Here is a 21,835-nt window from a genome sequence, read left to right as displayed (position 1 = left end):
TCTGGTCTATTGATCTGTTATTGAATTTTATTCCGGACCATCTGTCTTGATTACTGTAGCTTTACAGGAAATCTCGAGACCAGTGTAAGTCCTCTCACTCTGTTGTTCTTTTAAAGATTGCTTTGGGTCTGCTAGGCCTGTTGCATGTCCGGGGTATGCCGAGATTACGACCCTCGTCACACCAAATCCACAGATCACCGCGGGCAGACATTTGAACACTTCCAAGTCTTCTGCTAATGGAGACCACGCATCTCTTTGTTTATTTGGGTCTTTAAGTTCTCTCAGTAGTCTTTTGTAGTTTTCAGCCTAGAGGTCTTGCATCTTTCGTTAAATGTATTTCTACGCAATTTATGTTTTTTGGATGCTATTGTAAATGGTATTTTAAAACATTTAATTTTTCAGTTATTTGCTGTTGTTAGATAGAAGTGCAAATGAGTTTCTGTGTTAACTTTGCACCCTATGACCTTGCTAAAATGTGGCTTTTCAGAGTCTTTAAGGCTGTATATGTCAACAGTCAGCATCTGCAAACAGCCAGCTGTACAGCTGTCTCTGACATGGTGCCTTCTTCTCTCTCTGCCTCCTGCTCTGGTCAGGACCTCGACTCCATGTGAACCAGGATGTTGAGCCTGTAAGCATGGTGGTGGCTAGAGGTTGTTTTTTCTTGTTTTAGGTGTTCTTTTATTAAACTGCGGGCATTTTCTTCTATTTCTTACGTTGCTGAGTGTTTTATTTTTAATTATGAAAAAGTTGAATGCTGACAAATGCATTTTCTGCATCTATTGAAATCATCCTATAGTTTTTCTTCTTTAGTCTGTAAGTGTAGTGAATTACATTGATTTTCAACCAAACTACCATTCCTAGGCTAAACCCTACTTGGTTTATGACATTCTCTTACATATTTCTGCATTTGGCTTGTGTATGTGTTCATAAGAGATATTGGTGGTGTAATTTTCTTTCTTTGCCAAGTCTTTGGATGTCTTTGTCAGGGTTTGGTATTAGGGTTATGGTGATTTCATAGAACAAACTAGAAATTATTCTCTCCTCTATTTTGAAAGAGCCATTAAGATTGCTGGTGTTTCTTCCTTGAGTGATTAATGGAATTTCCTAGTGAAACCATCAGTGTAATGTGGGAAGTTTTTTGATAAAAATCCAATTTCTCTAACAGATGAAAGTTTTGTTTCATTGTGTCATATTATTTTTTAAGGAATTTGTCCATTTCTTCTGAGCTGTCACATTTGTTGTTGTTGCTCAGAGACTCTCCTATTGCTCTTTTTAGAAAATATTTTAGAGAGAGAGAGAGAGAGAGAAAGGAAGGTAAAACTATAGAGAATAGAAACATTACTGAGAAAGAAGCATCTGCAATCGGCTGCCTCCTGAACGCCCCCTACTGGGGATTGAGCCTGCAACCCAGGCATGTGCCCTGACTGGGAATCGAACCATGACCTCCTGGTTCATAGGTCAACATGCAACCACTGAGCCATGCCGGCCGGGCTCTCCTATTGCTCTTTTAATGCCTGATATTGGTTCCTGATATTGGTCATGTGAGTCCTTTTTTTTTTTTTTAAATGACATCATAGGTACCTAGTGGTTTATCAGTTTTACTGATTTGTTGAAGAGCCAGTTTTTGGGTTGGCTAGTTTCTTTATTGTTTGCTGCCTGCACTTGGAGTTTCTGCCTCTGACTGTTCCACTGTGTGACCGGGATGGGTGCTCGCTGGGACACTTGGCTCTGACCTGTCCAGGGGGAGTTCTCTCCTTTGTCACTTTTTCAAGACTTTGGTTGGGCTGCATTCACATTCTTTAGAACCCACGCTGCTAAATTAAACTTATGTACTTTTTGTCCTCCTGGGAGTCCTCTCCTCCTTCCATAGCTGGTCTTCAGGACCTAGCTTGAGTTTGGCCTTTTCTCTGTGGACACCTTTTCCCACCTGTGAGCAGGAGGCCACATGCTGTGGCAGGAGGAAGTGGCACTGTGGGGTCTGGGGTGCCCTTTGGTCACGTGGAGCTGGCTCACCTCCCAAAGCTCCAGGTGACTGCTTCATTCCACCGGAACCAGAGCCTTATGTCCCTGAAACCCAGCTCCTGCCTTTGCTTGGATGAGCGATGCTGAGGCAGCATGGGAACACCTGCCACTTAAGGAGTCCAGTGTGTTGTGTCAGAAAGGGCAGAGGAAATGCGTTTCGAGGCTGGCCTTGCCGCGTCTGGGCTGGGCCTGTGTTCTCCCTGCCTAGGTGGACCTCCATCGGGAGACACACAATCTGTTCCTGTCTTTCTCCCAGGCCTCCACCGGCTCCCACTCTCAGTTGCACAGTCGGGATTCATTTCCCGCAGAAGCGAGCGCCCTCCATGAAGGGAGAGAGCACAGGCTTCCCAACTACTGGCAGCTACTGGCGGCCACCTCCTCTGGGGCACCTTTCCCCAGAAATCCCACTCGGACATCATCCTTTTGACATAGTCAGCGGTGTACCCCAATCGCAGTGGACAGCCTGCTGGAGGGGCAGGTGAGGATGATGGCGTTGTTGTAGATGCTATGGCGATGGGGTCCCAGGGCACCAAGGTGATAGCAGTGTAGGCAGCTGCAGTTTTATTTTTTGCTCCCCCCACCCCACTGAGCGTCCCAAATGCTTGATATGAGTATGAATCACTTTTGAAAAGAAATCTTGTTAAAAATTGGACAGAGATGCAGTGGATGTTAAAAGCAGCAGTGGCCTAACTCTGGTCCAGGAAGAGTTGCCTACCCTGCCCCCACCAGTCTCATCTTCCCCTGGACAGCTCACGACTCCCCCTGGACTCTCCTGCTGGTGTTTATTGCGGTGTTTATTGTGGGTGTGGAGTTTGATTTCCATCATCTGTGATCTTCTGTGGACTGCCATGTTCTGGCCTTCCCGCGGTCTGCTCTGTCCTGGCACGTCCAGGGGTCAGGTCGCCTGCGCCGCGTCCTCTGGATCAGGTGCGTGCTGTTTGCAGAGGACCACGTGGTGTGCTCTGATTTTATTTCTTTCCAGTATTCTATAAACCCACTTGTAAAAGAAAACGAAGAGAACCAGTGTGCGGACAAGAGCACATAAACCGCTGGAAAAGCTTGGAGGATGGAAAGGACAGGGTTCCCTTGGAGGCGTAGGGGCTCCATGAAGCGCCTCCCGACCCTTGCCCCGCCCGGCCAGCTGCCCCCTCAGCGGGGGTCTTGGCACAGCTGGTTGGATATTTTGGCTGAAGTCACTATGGAGGGGGAAAGCAGTGGTGTTGGGGGACTTCCTGGGAAGGGAGCGCTCAGGGGACGGAGGCTCTGTTGCGGGGGGTGGGGGAAGGGGGAGATGCTGAGATCACAGGGCGAGGTTTTGCCATGTGATGTGTAAAACTGCCTCGGGTTCCAGGCTTCTCCTCTGCTCTGTTCCACATCTGGTGCTTGGAGTCCAGCCGGATACACGTCTGTTGGGAAATGGGCCCCAGTTTGGTCTTAGCCGGATGGTCGGCCTGCACAGAACATGCCCGGCAAGGCGGTCCTATCGGTTTTCATAGGCCCTTATTTCCTGGGGCGGCCAGGGTGTCCCAGGATTGCTTTGTTCTTAGAATTTAATCCTGTGTGATGATAAATTATTTTATTTAATTGTCTTATTGTTCCAGGGTGTGGATTTCTTTTTCTTTTCTTTTTTAATGTTTATGGATTTTTTTTTTAGAGAGAGGAAGGAAGAGGGATAGAGAGATAGAAACATGGATAAGATGTTTCTTATGTTCGGTTGGCTACTTTCTGCACGCCCCCCACTAAGGATAGAGCATGTGCCCTGACCAGGAACCGAACCGTGACCTCCTGGTTCATGGTCCAACACTCAACCTCTGAGCCACACTGACAGGGCTGATAAAATACTTTAAATATATTATGATCTGGGACACCGTTAAGGGAAAATGTCTATTTTGTTATCAATTCATCAAGCCCTTCTTCCCAGGGGATTACGGTTTTCAGAGGATGCATCTTTGTGAGAAGTTTTGGCATAATTTGGAGAGACTTAAGCAGCTTTTTCTTCGTACTTAATGAAAGAGGAGGGTATTTCTAGCTGCCCTTCACAGGAAGACCTTGGTCTTTGAGTTCCCTTTTCTTTCTCATTCTCTCGCAGAGTCTGGATAGCTGATGGGACCGAGGCCAGATGGAGGGGTGGACCTGGGAGCTCAGTGTGCGACCCTGGCCCCCAGGCTGCTGCCTGCCTGCCCCCTCTCGCACTTGTCATCTGGTGGGGGGTTGACCGTCACTTCCTTCTACAAGCCTATTTTTAGCCTCAGTGTATTTCTGACTGCACAGACAAGATTTCCCTTCACATGAGAGGAAACGGTTTTCCGCAGGGATAAGCGAGTGGCGGGGCCAGGATTTCCTGTGGATCGCGCAGCGAGGCCCCTGCACCGGAGACCCTGGGTCTGCAGGGGGAAGGAGCCAGGGTGCCGCGTTAAATGGCTCAGGCTTGAAGGTGCTAAGGCTCGATCTGAGTAACGTGCGGTTGGGTGCTATGTGCACGGTCCTATGGTCGCCTCTTGGAGTGTGGGTCTGCTGTCTCTGAGGGGGTTAACCTCCAGGGTTGGGGTGCTGCCTCCAGGACTGAGGCGGCACCTTTGAGACCCCATCTGCCCTCAGCCCAGGCTCCAGCACGGCTTCTGGAGCCAAGAAGTCCTTTCTGCTCCCAAGAGTGATGCCTGTGCTGCGTGACTCCTCAGCTCCGTGTGGCCACGGAAGCAGCAGCCCCTCTCCCTCCTGCAGCACCCGGGGACCAAGGGGCTTCAGCGTGGGAGTCAGAATGGGGGCTCCTGGGGGGAAGCCATGCCCATGGGCAGTCTGTGGGGTGGGCTTTCCTGCGCTTTTGCCCACAGTGACTCTGGGTGGAGTTCCCTTCTGCGCAGCCGCTTTCGGCATTCAGCATCTCCTTTCCATGTGCGCTCTCTGGCCCGGCTGCTGCTTCCTCAGCAAACTCCCCTCCAGGCACTGCTCCAGGTTCGAACTGCAGCCTGTAGTCAGTCGGGATGTGCCTACAAAAGTGACAGAGATGGGGTCCCTTTCATCAAAACTGTCCTCTCCTGGTGTGAGAGCCTTCGTATTCTCAAACTCCTGGGGTGCGGACATAGTGGCATTTTGGATTCAGTGAAATGTGACAGTCGTAACTGGTGAAGGCGTGCTGTGGGTGAGAGAACCTCCCAGTGCTGCTGCATCCTCATGGCCGGATCTGTCCTGCGGGAAGAGGGTGCCATCATCTCTGTCCCTGATGGGACCCGGGGCTGGAGGGGCCAGTGCCTCTCCCAGGGCCTGCAGGGAGACTGGGGGTTAGCGTCCCAGCCCTGCTGCCCTTGGAGCCTAGATCCTTCTCTGTGAAACAGGCTGCAGAGCAGGGAGGTGATAGAGGGCGGCAGGGAAGGGCTGCTGAGGGAGGGGCTGCTGGAGCTGGCATGACCACGCAGAGAAGCCCGATGCCCAGGCAGCCTGAGGGGTGTGCTCCAAGGCTCATTACGAGGGATGGTCGCTTGGAGTCCTGGCCAGTGTGGTAGGATGAGCCACCAGGACCAGTGCAGTCCTCCAGGCTGGCCAGACTGTCACCTGTAGGTGACCACGGAGCGGTCCGATGGGGGTGATTCCTGGGGCTTGGAGAGAGGTGGCTGGAGGGGCTGTTCAGAGAGAGCTGAGTTCTCCACCAAGGATTGCAGGCTGCACACCCTGGCCGAACTCGTCACCTGCTCAGTCCCAGGCAGCTGGGGGCTGGCCAGTGTCCCCCGCAGGCCTACTTCCCAGAGTACAGCGGGGCCGCAGAGGAGAGCGGGAGGGTGGGGGAGCCTGTTAGAAAGTAAGTTGTAAACATTGTGACGCTCAGAGAGACATCAGAGGCACCCCACAAGTGAGTGCTTTCCCATCTAAGCACGTGGTCTTCACTCCGGCCATTGGTCCTGGGACAGAGGTATCTACATACAGTTTACAGACATGTCACCCCAGTTGCCTCAGCAGCTTTGATGGTGCTTATTACTCCTTTTTCCTGGCTTGTGCTCAAGGCTCACCTGCAGAGCTAGGGGTCACAGCTCTGTAGCCTGTCATTCCAGCCTCCTCACCCATCTTTGGTCTTTCTAACCTTGACATTGTGAAGAGTGTGGACCACTCATCCTGTAGGGTGTTCCACTGTTGGGATCTCTGTGCTTGTTTCTTCACCTTCATTTTAGCAAAGCACCTGGGTGAGTGGGGGTGTACCCCGCCTCCGCCTCAGCAGGCCCCTTGCCAGCTCTCACCTGGGAGAAAGCTGAATGTCTCTTCACATGGATGTCGTGTGAGACCTTTCCTGTGACTCCTCTGTTTGGGTCTTTTGCCCATTTTTTTTTATTTTTTTATCAGACTTTTTGTTGTTTTTCCTTGACTTTAAAAAATATTTTTTAAATTGATTTCAGAGAGGAAGGGAGAGGGAGAGAGAGATAGAAACATCAATGATGAGAGAAAATCATTAATCGACTGCTTCCTGCATACCCCTGAGCCTGCAACCGGGCATGTGCCCTGACAGGAATCGAACCATTACCTCCTGGTTCATAGTTCAACTTTCAACAACTGAGCCACCCTGCCTGGGCTTGCTTGGCTTTTAAGAGTTCATCAAACATTGGGAAGACTAACTCTGTGTGATTTATGCTACAAACATTTTCAATCAGTCTGACATTTATTTGTCTTTCTATTTTGCTTATGGTTTTTGACATGCAGAAGTGTGTGTGTTTTTTTACTGCAGTTTTAAAAATGGTGTTTGGATTTTGAGTCATAGTATATTTTTCCATATGAACTTTAGCATCAGCCTATCTAGCTTGGGCTGGGCGGGGCGGGGCCCTTACTGGTGGTGGGACAGTGTCATTTATAGACCAACCTGGAGAGAACAGATGGCTTTATGGCGCTGAGTCACCTTCCTGAGAACCAGGGAAGTCGTCCTTTGACTTGGGGCTACTTTTGTCTCTGCCAGGAAGGGTTTAATGTGTTTGTCTTACAACATTTTCACTTTTTGTTGTTGTTTTTGTTCATCCTCAGCTGAGGATATTTTTCTCGTTGATTTTCAGAGAGAATGGGAGGGAGAGGGAGAGACAGGGAGAGAGAAACATTGATCACACTGATTGGTTGCCTCTTGCAGGCCTCCCCCAACCAGGGCTAGGGATTGAGCCTGCAACCGAGGCCTGTGCCCTCGGCCTGGAATAAAACCCGAGACCCTTCAGTTGGTGGGCTGATGTCTTAATCACTGAGACATCAGGGCCAAAGCTTTCACATTTTAAAACTTATTCCCGCCGAAACCGGTGTGGCTCAATGGATAGAGCGTCGGCCTGCAGACTGAAAGGTCCCGGGTTCGATTCCGGTCAAGGGCATGTACATTGGTTGCGGGCACATCCCCAGTAGGGGGTGTGCAAGAGGCAGCTGATCAGTGTTTCTCTCTCATCGATGTTTCTAGCTGTCTATCTCTCTCCCTTCCTCTCTGTAAAAAAATCAATAAAAATAAAAATAAAATTAAAACTTATTCCCAACTTTTATCTTTATGTTGCTATTGTAAATGGGGGTTTTCTTCTCCAGTATATCTTCTGACCGGCTATTGTTTGTATTGATGGCTGTTGATTTTTGTATCTTAAATTTACATCGTGCTATTTTCCTGAATCCTTTTATTGTTTTCTTTAGTTGTATCATCGAGCCCCTGGTTTTCCAGATGTCCTGTGATGCCTTGCGCAGATGTGGGGGGATCAGTTCTTCCTCTCCAGGCATTATGCCTCTGATTGCCTTCTCTTTTTTGTCTACTTCCCTACTGTCTTGGAGATAAGTTCGAACAGTGGTGGAAATAAGGGGCCTTTGCCTCATTCCTGACCTCAGTGGGAGTGCCTCATGTTTTTCCATGAGAAAGGGACTTGCTCTGGGGGGAAGCATGAACGTGTGTGTGGTGGGTAATGTTTCCAATACAGAGATTCTGTGATATTCAAAGTTGTTGCTGTTAAACAAGAAATAGTAAAAATAAAAGAAACGTTTCACTCAAAAAGCTAAATTACAGAACTAAGCCATAAACTGAAGGAACATGGGAAGGGTAAATATAAATCCAAATTTTATTGAATTAAAACACATAGAACAAAGCCAATAAAAATAGTACATTAAGGAAAGGTAAAGAGTTGTTTGTTTGAATACATAAATGAAATCATTATCTGACAAGGCTAATTATTGGAGGGAGGGGAATAAGGAAGGGAGGGGCAGATGGACGGAAGGAGGGACTAGCACTTAGGAACTGGGACCTCCCAGTTTAATAATCGATTTTAGACAGTGGGCTAACTATTAGGAAAAAATGTTAAATTAGACCCTTACCATATACTTTTATAACAAAATAAATCTGAATGGGGCAAGAATGTGTAAAACAAACTTATTTTTACTTTATTATACACACCCACACGTATTTATAAGTATTAAGGACACATGTATTAGTTTTCTCTGCTGGGTAACAAATTACCACAAACTTAGTGGTCCACACCAGGCACCCTTCTCTGTCTGTGTTCCTGTAGGTAGACGTTGGGCACAGCCTAGTTGAGTCCTCTGCTTGGGGGGGTCCCTCGGGCGGCGTTCTCATCTGGAGACCGGCTGGGGAAGGACTTCCCTCCGAGCTCCCACGGAGCTGTGGGCAGAGGTCCTTTCCTGGGGGCTGTACAGTTCGGGCAGCTTGCTCCTTCAGGGCCAGAGGAGCACGTGCTCTGCTTCCAGCACCTGCCCTTCAGAGCCTCTCTTAAACGGCTCACCCGGTGCTGATAAGGTCAGCCCTGCCCAGGGTATGCCCTTTAGATTCACTTGAGATGAACTAACTTTGGAAATTAATTACACCTGCAAAGTCCCTTCATTTTGCCATGCAATGTTACCTAACCTTGGGAGTGATATCGACTTCAGGGTCCCACCCATACTGGGGAAAGAGGGCCACATAGGGAGACACCATGGGGGGGGGGGGGACTTGGAGGAGGTTAGAGTCCTGCCTCCCACAGGAAGTTCCTATCAATTCCTGGTTCAGCAAAATTTTATCATAACTGGCTGTGACTTTTATTGAAGAATTTTTTACTTTTATTTATTTCTCTGATGTTCTTCCTTCTTTATGTAAATTCAGAATTTTGTTCTACATAATTTTCCTTCTCCGTGAAGAAAATTTTAAAACATCTTTAGGGCAAAGCCCAGCGCAGCCTCCACTTTGTGCTAGAATGAAAGCGTTTCTCTAAGATCTAGTTTGTGTGTTTATCTCTTATTCTTACTTTAATGGCTTTAAAAATAACTCTGCATTAACCAAACATGGGCTGTAGCTCTGAGGAGGCTGGCACCCACGTGGCTTCGAGGCCTTGCCCAGGGCTGCTCCTGGGTAGAGCCGCCACGTTGTCATGCCAACACAGAGCCCATGGACTTGAAATGTGGCCACTGTGACAGTGCGGAATCACAGCCCCACTGCCCAGCTGGGCAGGGCCCGCAATGAGAGGGTGCTGTGATGGGAAGGTCTAATTTTACAGAAACTGGGATATGTGCATATAAAAAGATCATTTTGGGGGTTTTGTCTTGGCTAGAGAGCATGCCTAAATGTGTGTGTGTGTCTCTATGTGTGTGTGTACACGCATGTGTGTGCTTGTACACAGGCTGTGCTCTATTGTTTAAGGGTCTGTTTTCTAGAAGTTTGGAATCATAACTGACAAAGCTTTTCAGGGCTTCTCGGTGTCTCTGCTGTGGTCTTCCCCTTTGTCTCAGTGCGTGGGAGACGGTCCGCGTGCTCCCTCCCAGCTGTCGGTGGGCTGGTCCGGAGCAGGGACCGGAGGCCACGTGCCTTGATTTCTCACTGAGGACATGTGGTTTGTTGCTGAACTCCTTACTTTTAGTGGGAGAAGACTTGAGGCAAATATTAGTATATCAGGCTGTAAATTCAATTGTGATTTTCAAGAAATTATGTTCTTGCATCGTCAGGGAAGTGTTAGGGAAATGAAATGAGAGTTTATGTGGCAGGCAGGAATAGTTTCATATGCGGAGTGTAAAGAATTATTGACATCTGTAGCGGCACTGGCCCTGCAGACCGTGTGTCTTCACGGCCAGGTCTCGTCCCTTCGGTGTGTGTGTGGAGTCCGGTGTGAGCAGGGATGCTGGGCTGCGGGCCCACATTCTCTGTGTCTCAGCTGGGATCAGCCCTTATTTCACTTTTCATATCTTAATAAAATAAGAGCGCAGCACAGTAATGTACAGAGAATAAGTCCACTCGGCTGAGCCACAGCTCAGCGCCATCCCTGTGGTTCTGGTGTCCTGGTTCTGGCCTAGATGGTGGGGTTGGTGAAAGAGGGAATGCACAGGCCAGTGGTTTCAGTGTCACCACCACAATCAAGTCTATACCATCTCATCGTCCCCACCAATCCTGTGCCCTAGCACGCCTTTCCGTTGCCCCACCCAGCCCTGGCAGAGACCTAACCTCTGTCCCTGTGGATTTGTCTTCCCGCACATTCCATACAACGGAGCCTCCCAGGGTTCGCCCCTTTGTGGCCGGCTCCTTTCACCCACATCGTGCCTCTGAGGCTTGTCCGTCTCATGGCCAGTGTCAGTGCGTCCTTCCCTTCCATGGCGGAGTAAAGTCCGCTGTGTTCAGACCAGGCTCATTGTGACTAATGCTGCGAATGTGACGTCTGTGTTTCTGTGTGGACATAGGCTCTCACTTCTCTGGGCATGGACCGTTCTTAAATGGCAGTTCCGTAGTGATGCGCATGTCACATTGCTGTGTAGCGGGACCCTAGACTGTTCCCCTGCAGACCTGGATGCACCCCTGCCCAGCCTCCCAGCCTCGTTGGAAGCCTGGCTCTGCCGAGTAGCCTCGTATTGCACTCAGGGCTGCAGGACTCCCGACCACCTTGGCCATTGCCCAGGACCCTCAGCAGAACTCAGGGCCAGGGGCTTAAGCCATTGGTGAGGAGACATAGACCCACTGGGCAGGCTCGAGTGAGCCCAGTGAGGACCTCCCCGGAAGGGGCTGCAGCTCAGTCTCGTACACTCCCCCATTCCATGCCTGTTGGACCCAGAGTATCCAGGATCTGGAAGCTGGCACTTGGTGCTTCAGGTCCTCCCAGCTTCTACAAGCCCACCTGCTGTGGGCAGCCCCTCCCTGACCCCCTGGGATGGTGCCTACCCTTTGCCAGGCGGTTTGGCTCTGGGGAAACTTGTAGATTGGTCCCTGCCTGCGGAAGGAGTCTCCTGGGTGGAGTGTGGTGTCCTGTGTGCGGAGTGGATCTCCTGTGCGGCATGGGCACCCCCGCCCCGTGCAGAGACCCCAGCCCCCACCGTGAGGCCGGCAAGTAGGTCTTCATCACAGAGGCTTCTCTGCAGGGCAGTTTGGGGCTGTGAGCGGTCCGACTGACTTTCCCTTTTTCTTCTGTTTGCAGCCGGATAACCTGCAGAAGAACTGGCTCCGGGAGTTCTACCAGGTGAGGGCGCTGTGCCGGCCACTCCCCCAGATAAGCTGCTCACACGATGATAAGTATTGTGTTTTTGTGGAAGTCACAATTGCCCACGCAACGTGCAGGCTTGGCTGTCCTGGCGCCCACAGACAGGCGCCTCATTTCTCCTCGGAGGCCCCTTTCCGATGCCCTCCCTCTGGCCAGGATTCAGGGGACTGGGTGGGGTCTCTTCATGGGAGGGAAGGCTGCTGAAAGGGTGTGGGGACATTAGGGTGCCTCTTGGGGGCCCTGGGGTTTCAGCATGATGAGACCACACATAGGGACCACCGGGGGGTCTGGGCAGAGTGTGGGTGACTCTCAGGGGAGGTCCTCTAGGACGGGCCAGATTCCAGCACTGTCTGTTGAGCAGATGTTGACTGAGGCCCTTTCTGGGGGAGCTCCGCTCTGGGGGCTGGGGTGGAGCTGGGACATGGCGGACAGGGGGCTCCACTTCTGGGGACACAGATGATTGGCACAACCAAGGACGGCTCCGGTATTTCCGCAACGGTAAGGACGATCAAGGCAGTCACCTGGGTCCTTGGTGAGGTCTTTGCATAGGTGTGCATCCTGGGCCCCAGGGAGGGTATATGAGAGGCCACTCTGAGGAGGCACCACGAGCTGAGACCTCCTGGGTGGGAAGAGCGTCCAGCTTGGCTGGGAGCAGGAGGTAAGTGTGGCCGCAGCCAGAGGGCAGACTCTGGATTAGGGCGGCCTGAGCACAGCTGGGTGAGGATGGTCCAGGGCTCTCTGGCTCCTGCAGTGAACACCGGGCCCAATGGCAGGGCCGTGTGGGTCCTGCTCCTGTTTTGGAGATGACGGTGCAGGCCTTGTCATCCCTTGCCCTCCTGGGCTGTGTGGAGGTGGAGTTCCTTTCTCACTCATCCAGTGTGTATTGTCTGCCAGGCATCATGTTTGTTGTTGGGGGAACAGAAGGCAGATCCCTGGGGAACAGCCTAGGCCCTGGTGCAGGGGCATCAGGAAGGAATATCCTTGGGGATGAGGCAGGTGAGAGGCCACAGAGGTAGGGTTTCTGGGAGTAAGGGGGGGCGGGGTGAGCTGGTTTTCCATTACCTAGGGATCCTGGGCCCCTCTTCCCCATACTCTGCTCTGCCCAGGCGTACACATGATGTCAGGGACTCCTGGCCAAAGCCAAGCGGGCAGGCTGCTACCTGTGACAGCTCATGGGGAGGTGTGCTGGCGAGAGCAGGCCCCGCTGTGGTTAATGCTTGCCTCGGGATTGCACAGGCTCCGTGCTTCACCTCTGTCTCCAGCCACTGGGGGCGTCCCTGGTGTGACTGGAACCTTCCAGTCCAGCTCTCGGCTCCCTGGGTCTGTTAGTTTTGGTGAAAACATCTGTCGTGTTGAGCTATAGCTTTTGTTCCTTTGTCTGTCTGTCTGATTTTCAAATATGGACCTTGCAGAGTTTGTGTGCAGCAGAGTCTGAGACTGTTAGGGCACATCCAGGAAGGGTGAGCGGGCAGCTGGCCTGGCTCCGGGCAGGGAGGGGTCCTGGCAATGACAATTGTGAGGAAACATGCTAGAAGCCTGTTGGGTGTGGGGGGCCATCCTCGGAGAGGAGTCCTGGGGGACAGTCCTCAGAGTCCTGGGGAGTCTTGGCCTCCTCACACTGGTACTATGCCCCATGGAGCCATCATGATCAGAACTTACATCCTGGATCCGCTGGCCATTTATTTATTTATCTCTCCCAGTAGAGGTGCAAGCTCCACTCTGCCACAGATTGGATGTGTGTGTTCTCCACATTCTTCTGTTGAAGCCTGACTCCCCAATGAGATGGTATGTGATGGGCCTTTGGAAGGTTATTAGGATGAGATGAGGTCATGAGGGTGAGGGCCCATGTCCTTGTAAGAAGAGGAAGAGACCATAACTTGGGAGGTGCCAGGTGCTGGGGGTTGGTTGGCAGTGAATGGGGCATCCATGACACTGTGAGAGACATTTGGGAACTCCCCACAGTGGCCAGGGGCAGCCTAGGAAGGAAATGAACCACCTGAGGGCTGGGGTGCAGGTTCACAGGGTGTCAGGAAGGTTCTCGAGGAGGCTGCTTGGAGACCTGCAGCTCTAACCTCAGTTCTTCCAACTGTGGGCCAGGTCACTAGGTTTAACCTTTCCCCGCTTCTGACATGATGAACTTGCGTGTGAACGCTCGGGGCAGGCACCTGTCTTGCTCAGAGCTGTATCCTGAGCACCTAGGAGTGGGTCTGACACATTCTCCGTGGTTAGCAGTTCCTTGTTGAATAACACTCAGGAAATTGCACAAGGCAGGAGAGTATAAATAATCTCCCCCACCCCCATCCCGCCTCTGGTTTGATGTCCACACCCTCCTGTCTAACTGTCTGTGTGACTGGAGTTTGGCAACCTTCCTTCGCTGGTCATAGATAAATGTATTTTTAAAGCCTACTCTTTTTGAGAAGTAAACTAGGAAATCTTTCTATGTAAATTAATATACACTGTTTTTATGTCTTTAGAGTATTTTATATAAATAGGTCATCATTTAAGTTAAATTAAAGTTGTTTTTCTATTGATGTACCTTGGGTTGTTCAAGTTTATAGTAATGCTATAGATAAATTTAAAAATTGATATAACTTTGGCTGGCATACAAATATAAAATGAGCAAGTATTGAAGATTTTTTTTATTGAGATAATAAATATTTATTAATGGGAAGACCATAATATCTTCTAATTGGTTCAACTAGGTTCTCCCGTTACTGGTGCTAAAATGAATTTGCTGAATGATGCAAAACTGGCTCATAATTGCCAGGCCAGTGTGGCTCAAAGGTTGATCGTCAATCCATGAACCAGGAAGTCACAGTTCGATTCCCAGTCAGGGGCATATTCCTAGGTTGCAGGATTGATCCCTAGTGGGGGGCATGCAGGAGGCAGCGAGTTAATGATTCTCTCTTATCATTGATGTTTCTATCTCTCCCTCTCCCTTCCTCTCTCTTAAATCAATTAAAAACAAACAAACAAAAACTACCTAATAATTATTGGCATTCTTCATTCCTGTGGTTCAGGGGCATATATGTTATCATCAGTTTCTAGAATTCACAGAATTGTAAAACAGCCCAGAGGTAAGTCAAGGTAGAGACACCTCAATAGGTGAGCTGAACAGGACCCTGACATTTTTTGCCCTTTTAAAAGTCACATTTTTTTCTGGAAATTTAAAAAATACTCTGATGAGCAAACCTGCTTCCACCAATGTGGAGGAACAGGTAACCTACTACTGCCTTAAAGAAATTTAAACCAGAAAACATCTGAAACAGTGGTTTTCAAACATCGGACACCAGGCAGGACAGGGCAGCACCTGAGAGAGGGGGCAGGCTCAGCAGCTTACAGCCAGGGGAGGATTTCCAGGCGAGTATCTAGCCAGGTAAAACCACAGTTTTACTGTTTACATCCTGCCCACAATTTCCAGGCAGGCGAGGAAGCAGGAAGACGGAACCCTGAGCCGGAGGGCCCACCAGGGGTGTGGCTGAGGGCTGTGTGACCTCGGAGAACTGCTGCTGGTTTCACTGTGTCCTTGTTCTGGTTGTTTTCACTGATTTCTGCTCCTTGTTGTTTTCTTTTTTTTCTATTGCTTTGGGTTGAATTTGCTCTCCCATCTGATTTCTTAAGGTAGATTACAAAATTGGCTAATTTCAGAAATTTGACATGGGCATCACCACTAATGGTTCTGCAGCATTAAAAAGATAATAAGGGAGCCCTAACCAGTTTGACTCAGTGGATAGAGCGTCAGTCTGCGGGCTGGAAGGTCCCAAGTTCGATTCCGGTCAAGGGCATGTACCTTGGTTGCAGGGACATCCCTAGTGGGAGGTGTGCAGGAGGCGGCTGATCAATGTTTCTCTCTCATCGATGTTTCTGGCTCTCTATCCCTACCCCTTCCTCTCTAAAAAATCAATTAAAATATTTTTTAAAAAGGTAGTAAGGGAAATACCGTGAATAACATATGTCAATAAATTTGTGAAAGGAACAGATTTTTGGAGAAACAAAGTACCAAAGCTTAGCCAAGAAGAAATAGATGCCCTATCGATTCTGTTGAAATGTTGCCCAACTTTCCTACAGAAAACTTTTAGGACCAGATGGTTTTCCTGGCAAATTCTGTTGAGCATTTAAGGGAGAAAGAGCAATTACACAGAAACTCATAAAGAAGATCGAAGCATAGTGATGCTCCCTAAGCCACACTGTGGCATGGCCACTACCTGATGGCAGAGGCAGACAGAGATGCCACATCAGAAAAACGATCCTCCACCAAACAAAGGCAAAAATTCATCAAACTAACAGATCAGATTTATAAAATTATGTCTGTCACATATCAATAAATACCACTACGTGATACGCAAGCAGATAAACAACAGTGTATTAAAAGTTATGACAGCATCACCAAGGAATGTCAGTCTGGCTTCCCTTTCACGAATCAGTCAATGGAATTCACATGCCAGCAATTGAAGAAGAAAACACACCATCCCAATAGATGCAGGGAAAGCTTTTGACAGGATTCAAAACCATTTCTGATAAAAACTCCCAGCATTGAAGACTCAAGGGGGACTCCTCAGCCCGCAAGGAGCATCTGCAAAAACCATGCTGCTGCCACTGACGCTGATGTGCTCCCAGAGGTGGAAGATGGCGTGGGAACAGAGCCAGGGTGCAGGGCTCCCTCCCTCTCCACAGGGCGCTGGAGGTCCTCGCCAGTCCGCAGGCGGGAGGGGAAGGAGAAGACAGGCCGATTGGAAAGGAAGAGAGCTCTCTCCTTTGGCAGAAGGCTGGACTGCCCTTTACAGAGGCCTGAAGAGCCCACACAGACTCTGCTCTGACAAATATCAGGGAATTTAGTCAGTCTACAACATACGAGGGCAATTTGAAAATCTTTTATATTAGCTAGGAACAGTTGAAACTTAAGAAATAACATCTAGAATAGCACTGACATGTTTGGATATAAACCTAATGAAATACATTAATATATGTACACTGAAAACTATGAAACACCGATGAAGGAAATCGGAGAAGATATGAAGAAATGGACAGAGATGCCACTTGCCTGGTTGGAAGACTCATGTTAGCATGTTAGCTCCACTGATTGGCCTATGATCTGCTGCACTTCCAGCCGGAATCTCTGCAGGGCTTCAGGGAGTCGACTACAGGATACTTCTAACATGGATGGGGCAGCAAAGGAATGGGAATAAACAAGACAGTTTTGGGAAAAAGCCAGTAAACTTGAAGGAGTCACACTTTCTGATTTCAAGACTTACTATAATCAATTGTATTCAAGACAGTGAACTTTTGGCAGAAGGACAGAGATGTGGATCATGGAGCAGAAATGAACCTACACATACATCAGTAAATGATGGAGGAGGGAGGAGATTCATTAGAGAAAGGACAGGCTTTCAACCACCCGTGCTGGGACAATTGGAATCCATCTACAAAAAGGTTTTTCCTGTTCCTGGCACCGTTCACAAACATTAAATTCTTAAAGAATGTTGAACTTAAAATTATACAAGTTCTAGGTGAAAACTTCAGACAGACATCTCTGTGACTTTACATTAAGCAAGGAGTTCCTCACCGTGACACCAAAAGCACAATTTACAGAAGCAAAATATTGATGATAAGTTAGAACTTATAATTAGGAACTTCTGCTCTCTGTACGACACTGTTAAAGAATGAAAAGATATGTCAAAGATGCGGGTGGAAATATGTGCAAATCACATGAGATTAAGCTATTTTGAGTTCATACGCATAGAAATGCTTGTGATTCTAGGTGATTTGTGGGCTCCTGTTTCCCCTCCTGTCCCTCCCATTGTGGTTCCTGCTGCTGTTCAGGGGACTACTGCCAGCTGCACCTGTCCTCCTCCCCCCATCGGAGCACCAGTGGTGTGGCCATGCTCAGCACCCCATTTTACAGATGAGAACAGTGAGGTTTGAAGAGGGTATGAAAGGCACCCAGGCCCCACAACTAAGTAGTTGCAGTCAAGATGGAGCCCGTGATTCCAAAGGCCATACCAGTGGCTAAGCAGGGGACATGGATCCGGGGACAGGTCTCACTGGGGGTGTCTCACAGGTGCTGAAGATACTGGACTGTGTGTCCATCGATGGAGGAGAGGGTAATGGAGTCAGGTCAGCAGTGCTGGCAGGGGCAAGGTGTGCCTGCCGCTCCAGGCAGGTGGAGGAAGAAGGCAGCCGAGATGGGGAGGTGGCCCTTTCAGTGACAGAGAGCAAACCACCTGCTGCAGGGGAGGGAGAGGGCAGATCTGGACCCCTGAGCAAAGAGGAGGATCTCAGTTGGGCCAGCAGGCAAGGTGAAAGACCCCCGGACCTGAGAGAAGAGGAGTGACAGCTCCTCTGGGAGCTCTTTGGGGCTCACTTGGGATTCTCAGAGGGGGCGACAAGGATACAAAGTGTCTGGCAGCATCTGGGAGGGTGCAGCCAGGCTATCCTGGGGGCCAGGGCAGGCCCTTTGGAAGATTAGGGCTGGTGGGAGGGGTATTGATAAGGAAGAGATAGTCATTGGTGGCTGGGAGGGCAGCTAAGGGGCAGGGGCTGTGGGATGCCCCTGCGATGGAGCAGAGAGGACAGGTTTATCTGGCCCCTGAGTGGTCACAGTCCCCTGTGAACTTGATATGGTCCAGCAGCCATAGGGCTGAATGGAAGTCTGCTCGGCAGGCTGGCTTCAGGGAGGAGGTTCCCAGAGGTGGCTCTGTGGCACCTTGCACCGTGACCTTGAGGCTGTGGTCGCCACTGCGGTCAGTACAAAGCCAGGTGAGCGCCTGAGGCGTGGAGGAGGCCCATGTGCTCCTGCTTGCTGCCTTAGAGGGAAAGTGCTTTCTGGCTAAGATTCATCAGTTCATGTAGAGCAGTGGTTGGCAAACTCATTAGTCAACAGAGCCAAATATCAATAGTATGATTGAAATTTCTTTTGAGAGCTAAATTTCTTAAACTTAAACTTTTTTTTTTAATATATTTTATTGATTTTGTACAGATAGGAAGGGAGAGAAAGAATTAGAAACATCGATGAGAGTCATCGATCAGCTGCCTCTTGCACACCCCCTACTGGGGATGTGCCCGCAACCAAGGTACATGCCCTTGACCGGAATCGAACCCAGACCTTTCAGTCCCCAAGCTGATGCTCTATCCATTGAGCCAAACCGGTTTCGGCTTAAACTTCTTCTAACGCCACTTTTTCAAAATAGACTTGCCCAGGCCATGGTACTTTGTAGAAGGGCTACACTCAAGGGGCGAAAGAACCGCATGTGGCTCGAGAGCCACAGTTTGCCGAACATGGACATAGAGTTTTGATGTCCCAGAGCTACAGGTTTGGTGAAGTGTCCCTGTCACATTTCTGCCTCTGAAAATGCAGCCTCTTGTCCAGCTGTCCAGATCAATGTAAATGGTGGCTGTACTGCCTAGGGGCCTGCTGCTCAGCCCTTGTAGTCAGCCCTCCAGCCTGCCTAGTGTCCACCAAGAAAACACTAGTTTTGCTTCAGAGTGGACTGTGGTCTGCACATCCTGACACGTGGGCAGGGAGACACCCTCACTGATGGGCGGCCATGAGGCTTGAGGGGGAGGTCACACAAATATGTGGCTTCCGTGTGCACGTATCAAGGAGGCATGCCTGCTGCCCTCCCTGCTGGCTGCCGCTGCCCCCATCGGTGGCCGCGTGTGGGCGTGGACTCCAGGAGGGCGTCCGATCAGGGCCACATGGAGCTGCACCCACACATCTGCACTCACACAGGAGAGAGGAGTGGGCAGCCTGGCACCACCCCAGGCCCAGTGTGAGCAGATGCTCTCAGGACAGGGTGTTTGAGAGCGCAGCTTGGAGATGGCAGCCATCCTTTCCTCTCAAGAAATTCTTTGTCCTTTTTCTACTCCTTATCTTGGGTATCAGGATCCCACTGGGCTGTTTGGAGGATGTAATTCCTTTTTAGGTCACTCAGATACTCCTCTTTGGAGAGAGCCTAACAAGGCCTGGCCGTTTCTATTTTTAACGCTGACTCCTGGCCAGCGAGGGGCCGTGACGGCTGCCGTGCGCTGCCTGGGAACCCAGCGCTCCCCTGCCCGCCACCTGCACAGCGTCAGGAACGGGGAGCCGCTTTCTGTTTGGCTGGTTGCTGTGTTGTTGTTTTTAATTCTCTCTGCTCTTTCCTGCCAAAATTTGTAATTCACTCTTTTCAAGCCTTCCTATGAAAGAACCCACGCATTTTTATCAGTTGCCTATTTCTCCCCCTAAAGTTAGAAGCAGCTTCTTTTTGTGAAGAATTTTGGTCAAGCAATTGTGCAGCTTTGGGCAGTGACTCGCGTGCTGTCCCAGGTGAAGGCAGGCCAGCCTCACTGTCAGGCAGGATGTGAGCTGCAGCTGGGATGGGCAGAGGCCTGTGTTGAATTCTTGCTTTACTGAGATGCATTTCCCAGCCCAGACAAGATCCCTGTCCTGCACTGTCCTCAAGATGTCGGTGGCATCAGCCCTGCAGGGGTTTTGTCCAGGATCATCCAGGTTCCAGAGCCCCACCCCAGCCTGGGAAAGGCCAGCAGCTCTGTCCCAGCTGTCCCACAGCCCATCTCCAAGCATGCAGGCTGGCGTGGACTCATACTACCAGGCAGGGCCCCCCACTATGTCCAGTCTGTGTGCAGTGACCATCCATGAGCATAGGCTCCTAGGAAGTGGACGCTCAGAGGTCTCTTTAGGAAATGACAGAGCATGATCCAAGTGGCATGCTTTCTGGACTGCCCTGCCCTGCAGAGTGACCTGGTCTAGCTGGAAGGAGCTGGCAGATGTCAGGAACTGGGAGCCAGGTGTTCAATAGAGCAGTGTTAAACATCTAATTCTATTAGCCTACAACTGAGCAAATCATGTTAAAACCAAAGGTAACAAGTGCCTGACACTCAGCACCTCCTAATGGCTTCCTACGAGTTACTGTTGGGATCTGGTTGTTTATGTTGTGTCTTGGCAGGGACTCTAGCAGTGTGTGCCCTAACTCTGTGTACAGTGGTGTCACATCGGGAGCTGGACATGGGCGTCGTGGGGGTGTTTGCACAGTGAAACGGGTTTTGCCCCAGTGAGCTGCTGTCAGACGCTTACTGGCATGCCATGCCTGCAAAGCAGGTTGAGCAGGTGCTATCTCGCTTACCATTGAGGACACGTCTGTCCCGAGGGCCATGATTCCTGGAATGTTCAAAAACCAGCCTTGGCTTTCTTTTTCAAACTGGCTACTGCAACACAAGTCCCCCTTTTACTGGGTCCTGCTGGTGAGTGCCCGATGGAGGGCATGGTCCAGGCTGACGGTCCCGGGAGCCCAACCCCTGCTGCCATCTGCCTTACTTCCCAAGTCAGCGAGAGTTATGGTGCCATCACAGAGGCTTACATTTGCCCCATGGAGTACCCCACAGCATCACTCACTTGCAGAGAAAATATTTTTACTGTTAGCAAAAATTTCCCACCGCATGTAATGAAAATGATCGTCTTCGATGAGGGATTTTGAACTTCTCATCCTATGCAGTGGTTAAATGTCTTTGAGATGAAGTCTCTAAGTTTGTGTCTCAGGCTGCACTTTCAGTGATGTGGTTACAGATGCCCAAGCGCTGGAGGTCTTACCACCTGCCCTCCCGAGAGTTGGCTGGCAGAGTAATTTTCCAGCTGTTTCCGGAGAGGGGCGTAAGAAGAGACCTTAATATCTCTTTCCTGCTTGCCTTCCATTACAGAGCCAGAGGAGATCAAAGATGAATAGGAAGTTACATTTCCCATCACAGACGTGCTCAGAGGGCAGTGTCGAGCAGCATCCCAGGCCAAATCGGCTTCCAATGGGCCAGAGGGTGCTGCCCTGGGTGGCGGGCAGTGAGGGATCCTTCGGGTTTCTGGTTTTGCTCTCACTGAGTTCAGTGAGAGTGGTCAGCAAACTTTTTATTATGGTGAATTTCAAACATCCAGAGAGAGGACAGTACAGTGAACTCCATTCAACAGTGTCCAACTCACAGCCAATTTATTTCAATTGTGCCTCCACCCACGCCGCCCGCCCCATAACCACTTAAAGCAGCAACTGGTCTGTGTCATTTACTGCTGAGTACTCCACTATGTCTCTCCAAAATATCTTTCAAACAACCTCATAGCCCCATCAGTGTGGCTCAGTAGTTGAGTGCTGACCTATGAACCAGGAGATCATGGTTCGATTACCTGTCAGGGTTGCAGGTTCAATCCCCAGTGGGGGGCATGCTGGTGGCAGCCAATCAGTGACTATTTCTCATCATTGATGTTTCTCTTTCTCCTTCTTCTTTCCTCTGTGAAATCAATAAAAATATATATATATTTTTAAAAAAATCCTCACAGTATCATTATGACATCTAAGGTTAACACTCACATCATATCATTAAATATCCAGTCAGCATTTAGA

General features: G+C 49.8%; 1 protein-coding gene across 2 annotated transcripts in view; it reads left to right on the top strand.

The window, feature by feature from the left end:
• INPP5A (inositol polyphosphate-5-phosphatase A) overlaps positions 1-21,835 on the top strand; it is a 118,707-nt gene that overhangs the window by 25,272 nt on the left and 71,600 nt on the right. For both annotated transcript variants that reach the window (XM_084904567.1, XM_084904568.1), the window contains exon 2: positions 11,394-11,435. In XM_084904567.1, the coding sequence (XP_084760693.1) occupies positions 11,394-11,435 (42 nt within the window). The remainder of the gene's footprint in view (positions 1-11,393; positions 11,436-21,835) is intronic.

Source organism: Pipistrellus hanaki (assembly GCF_964339955.1).
Source record: "Pipistrellus hanaki genome assembly, chromosome: 14".
Lineage (NCBI taxonomy): Eukaryota > Metazoa > Chordata > Mammalia > Chiroptera > Vespertilionidae > Pipistrellus > Pipistrellus hanaki.
This window is presented reverse-complemented; position numbering and strand designations above follow the sequence as displayed.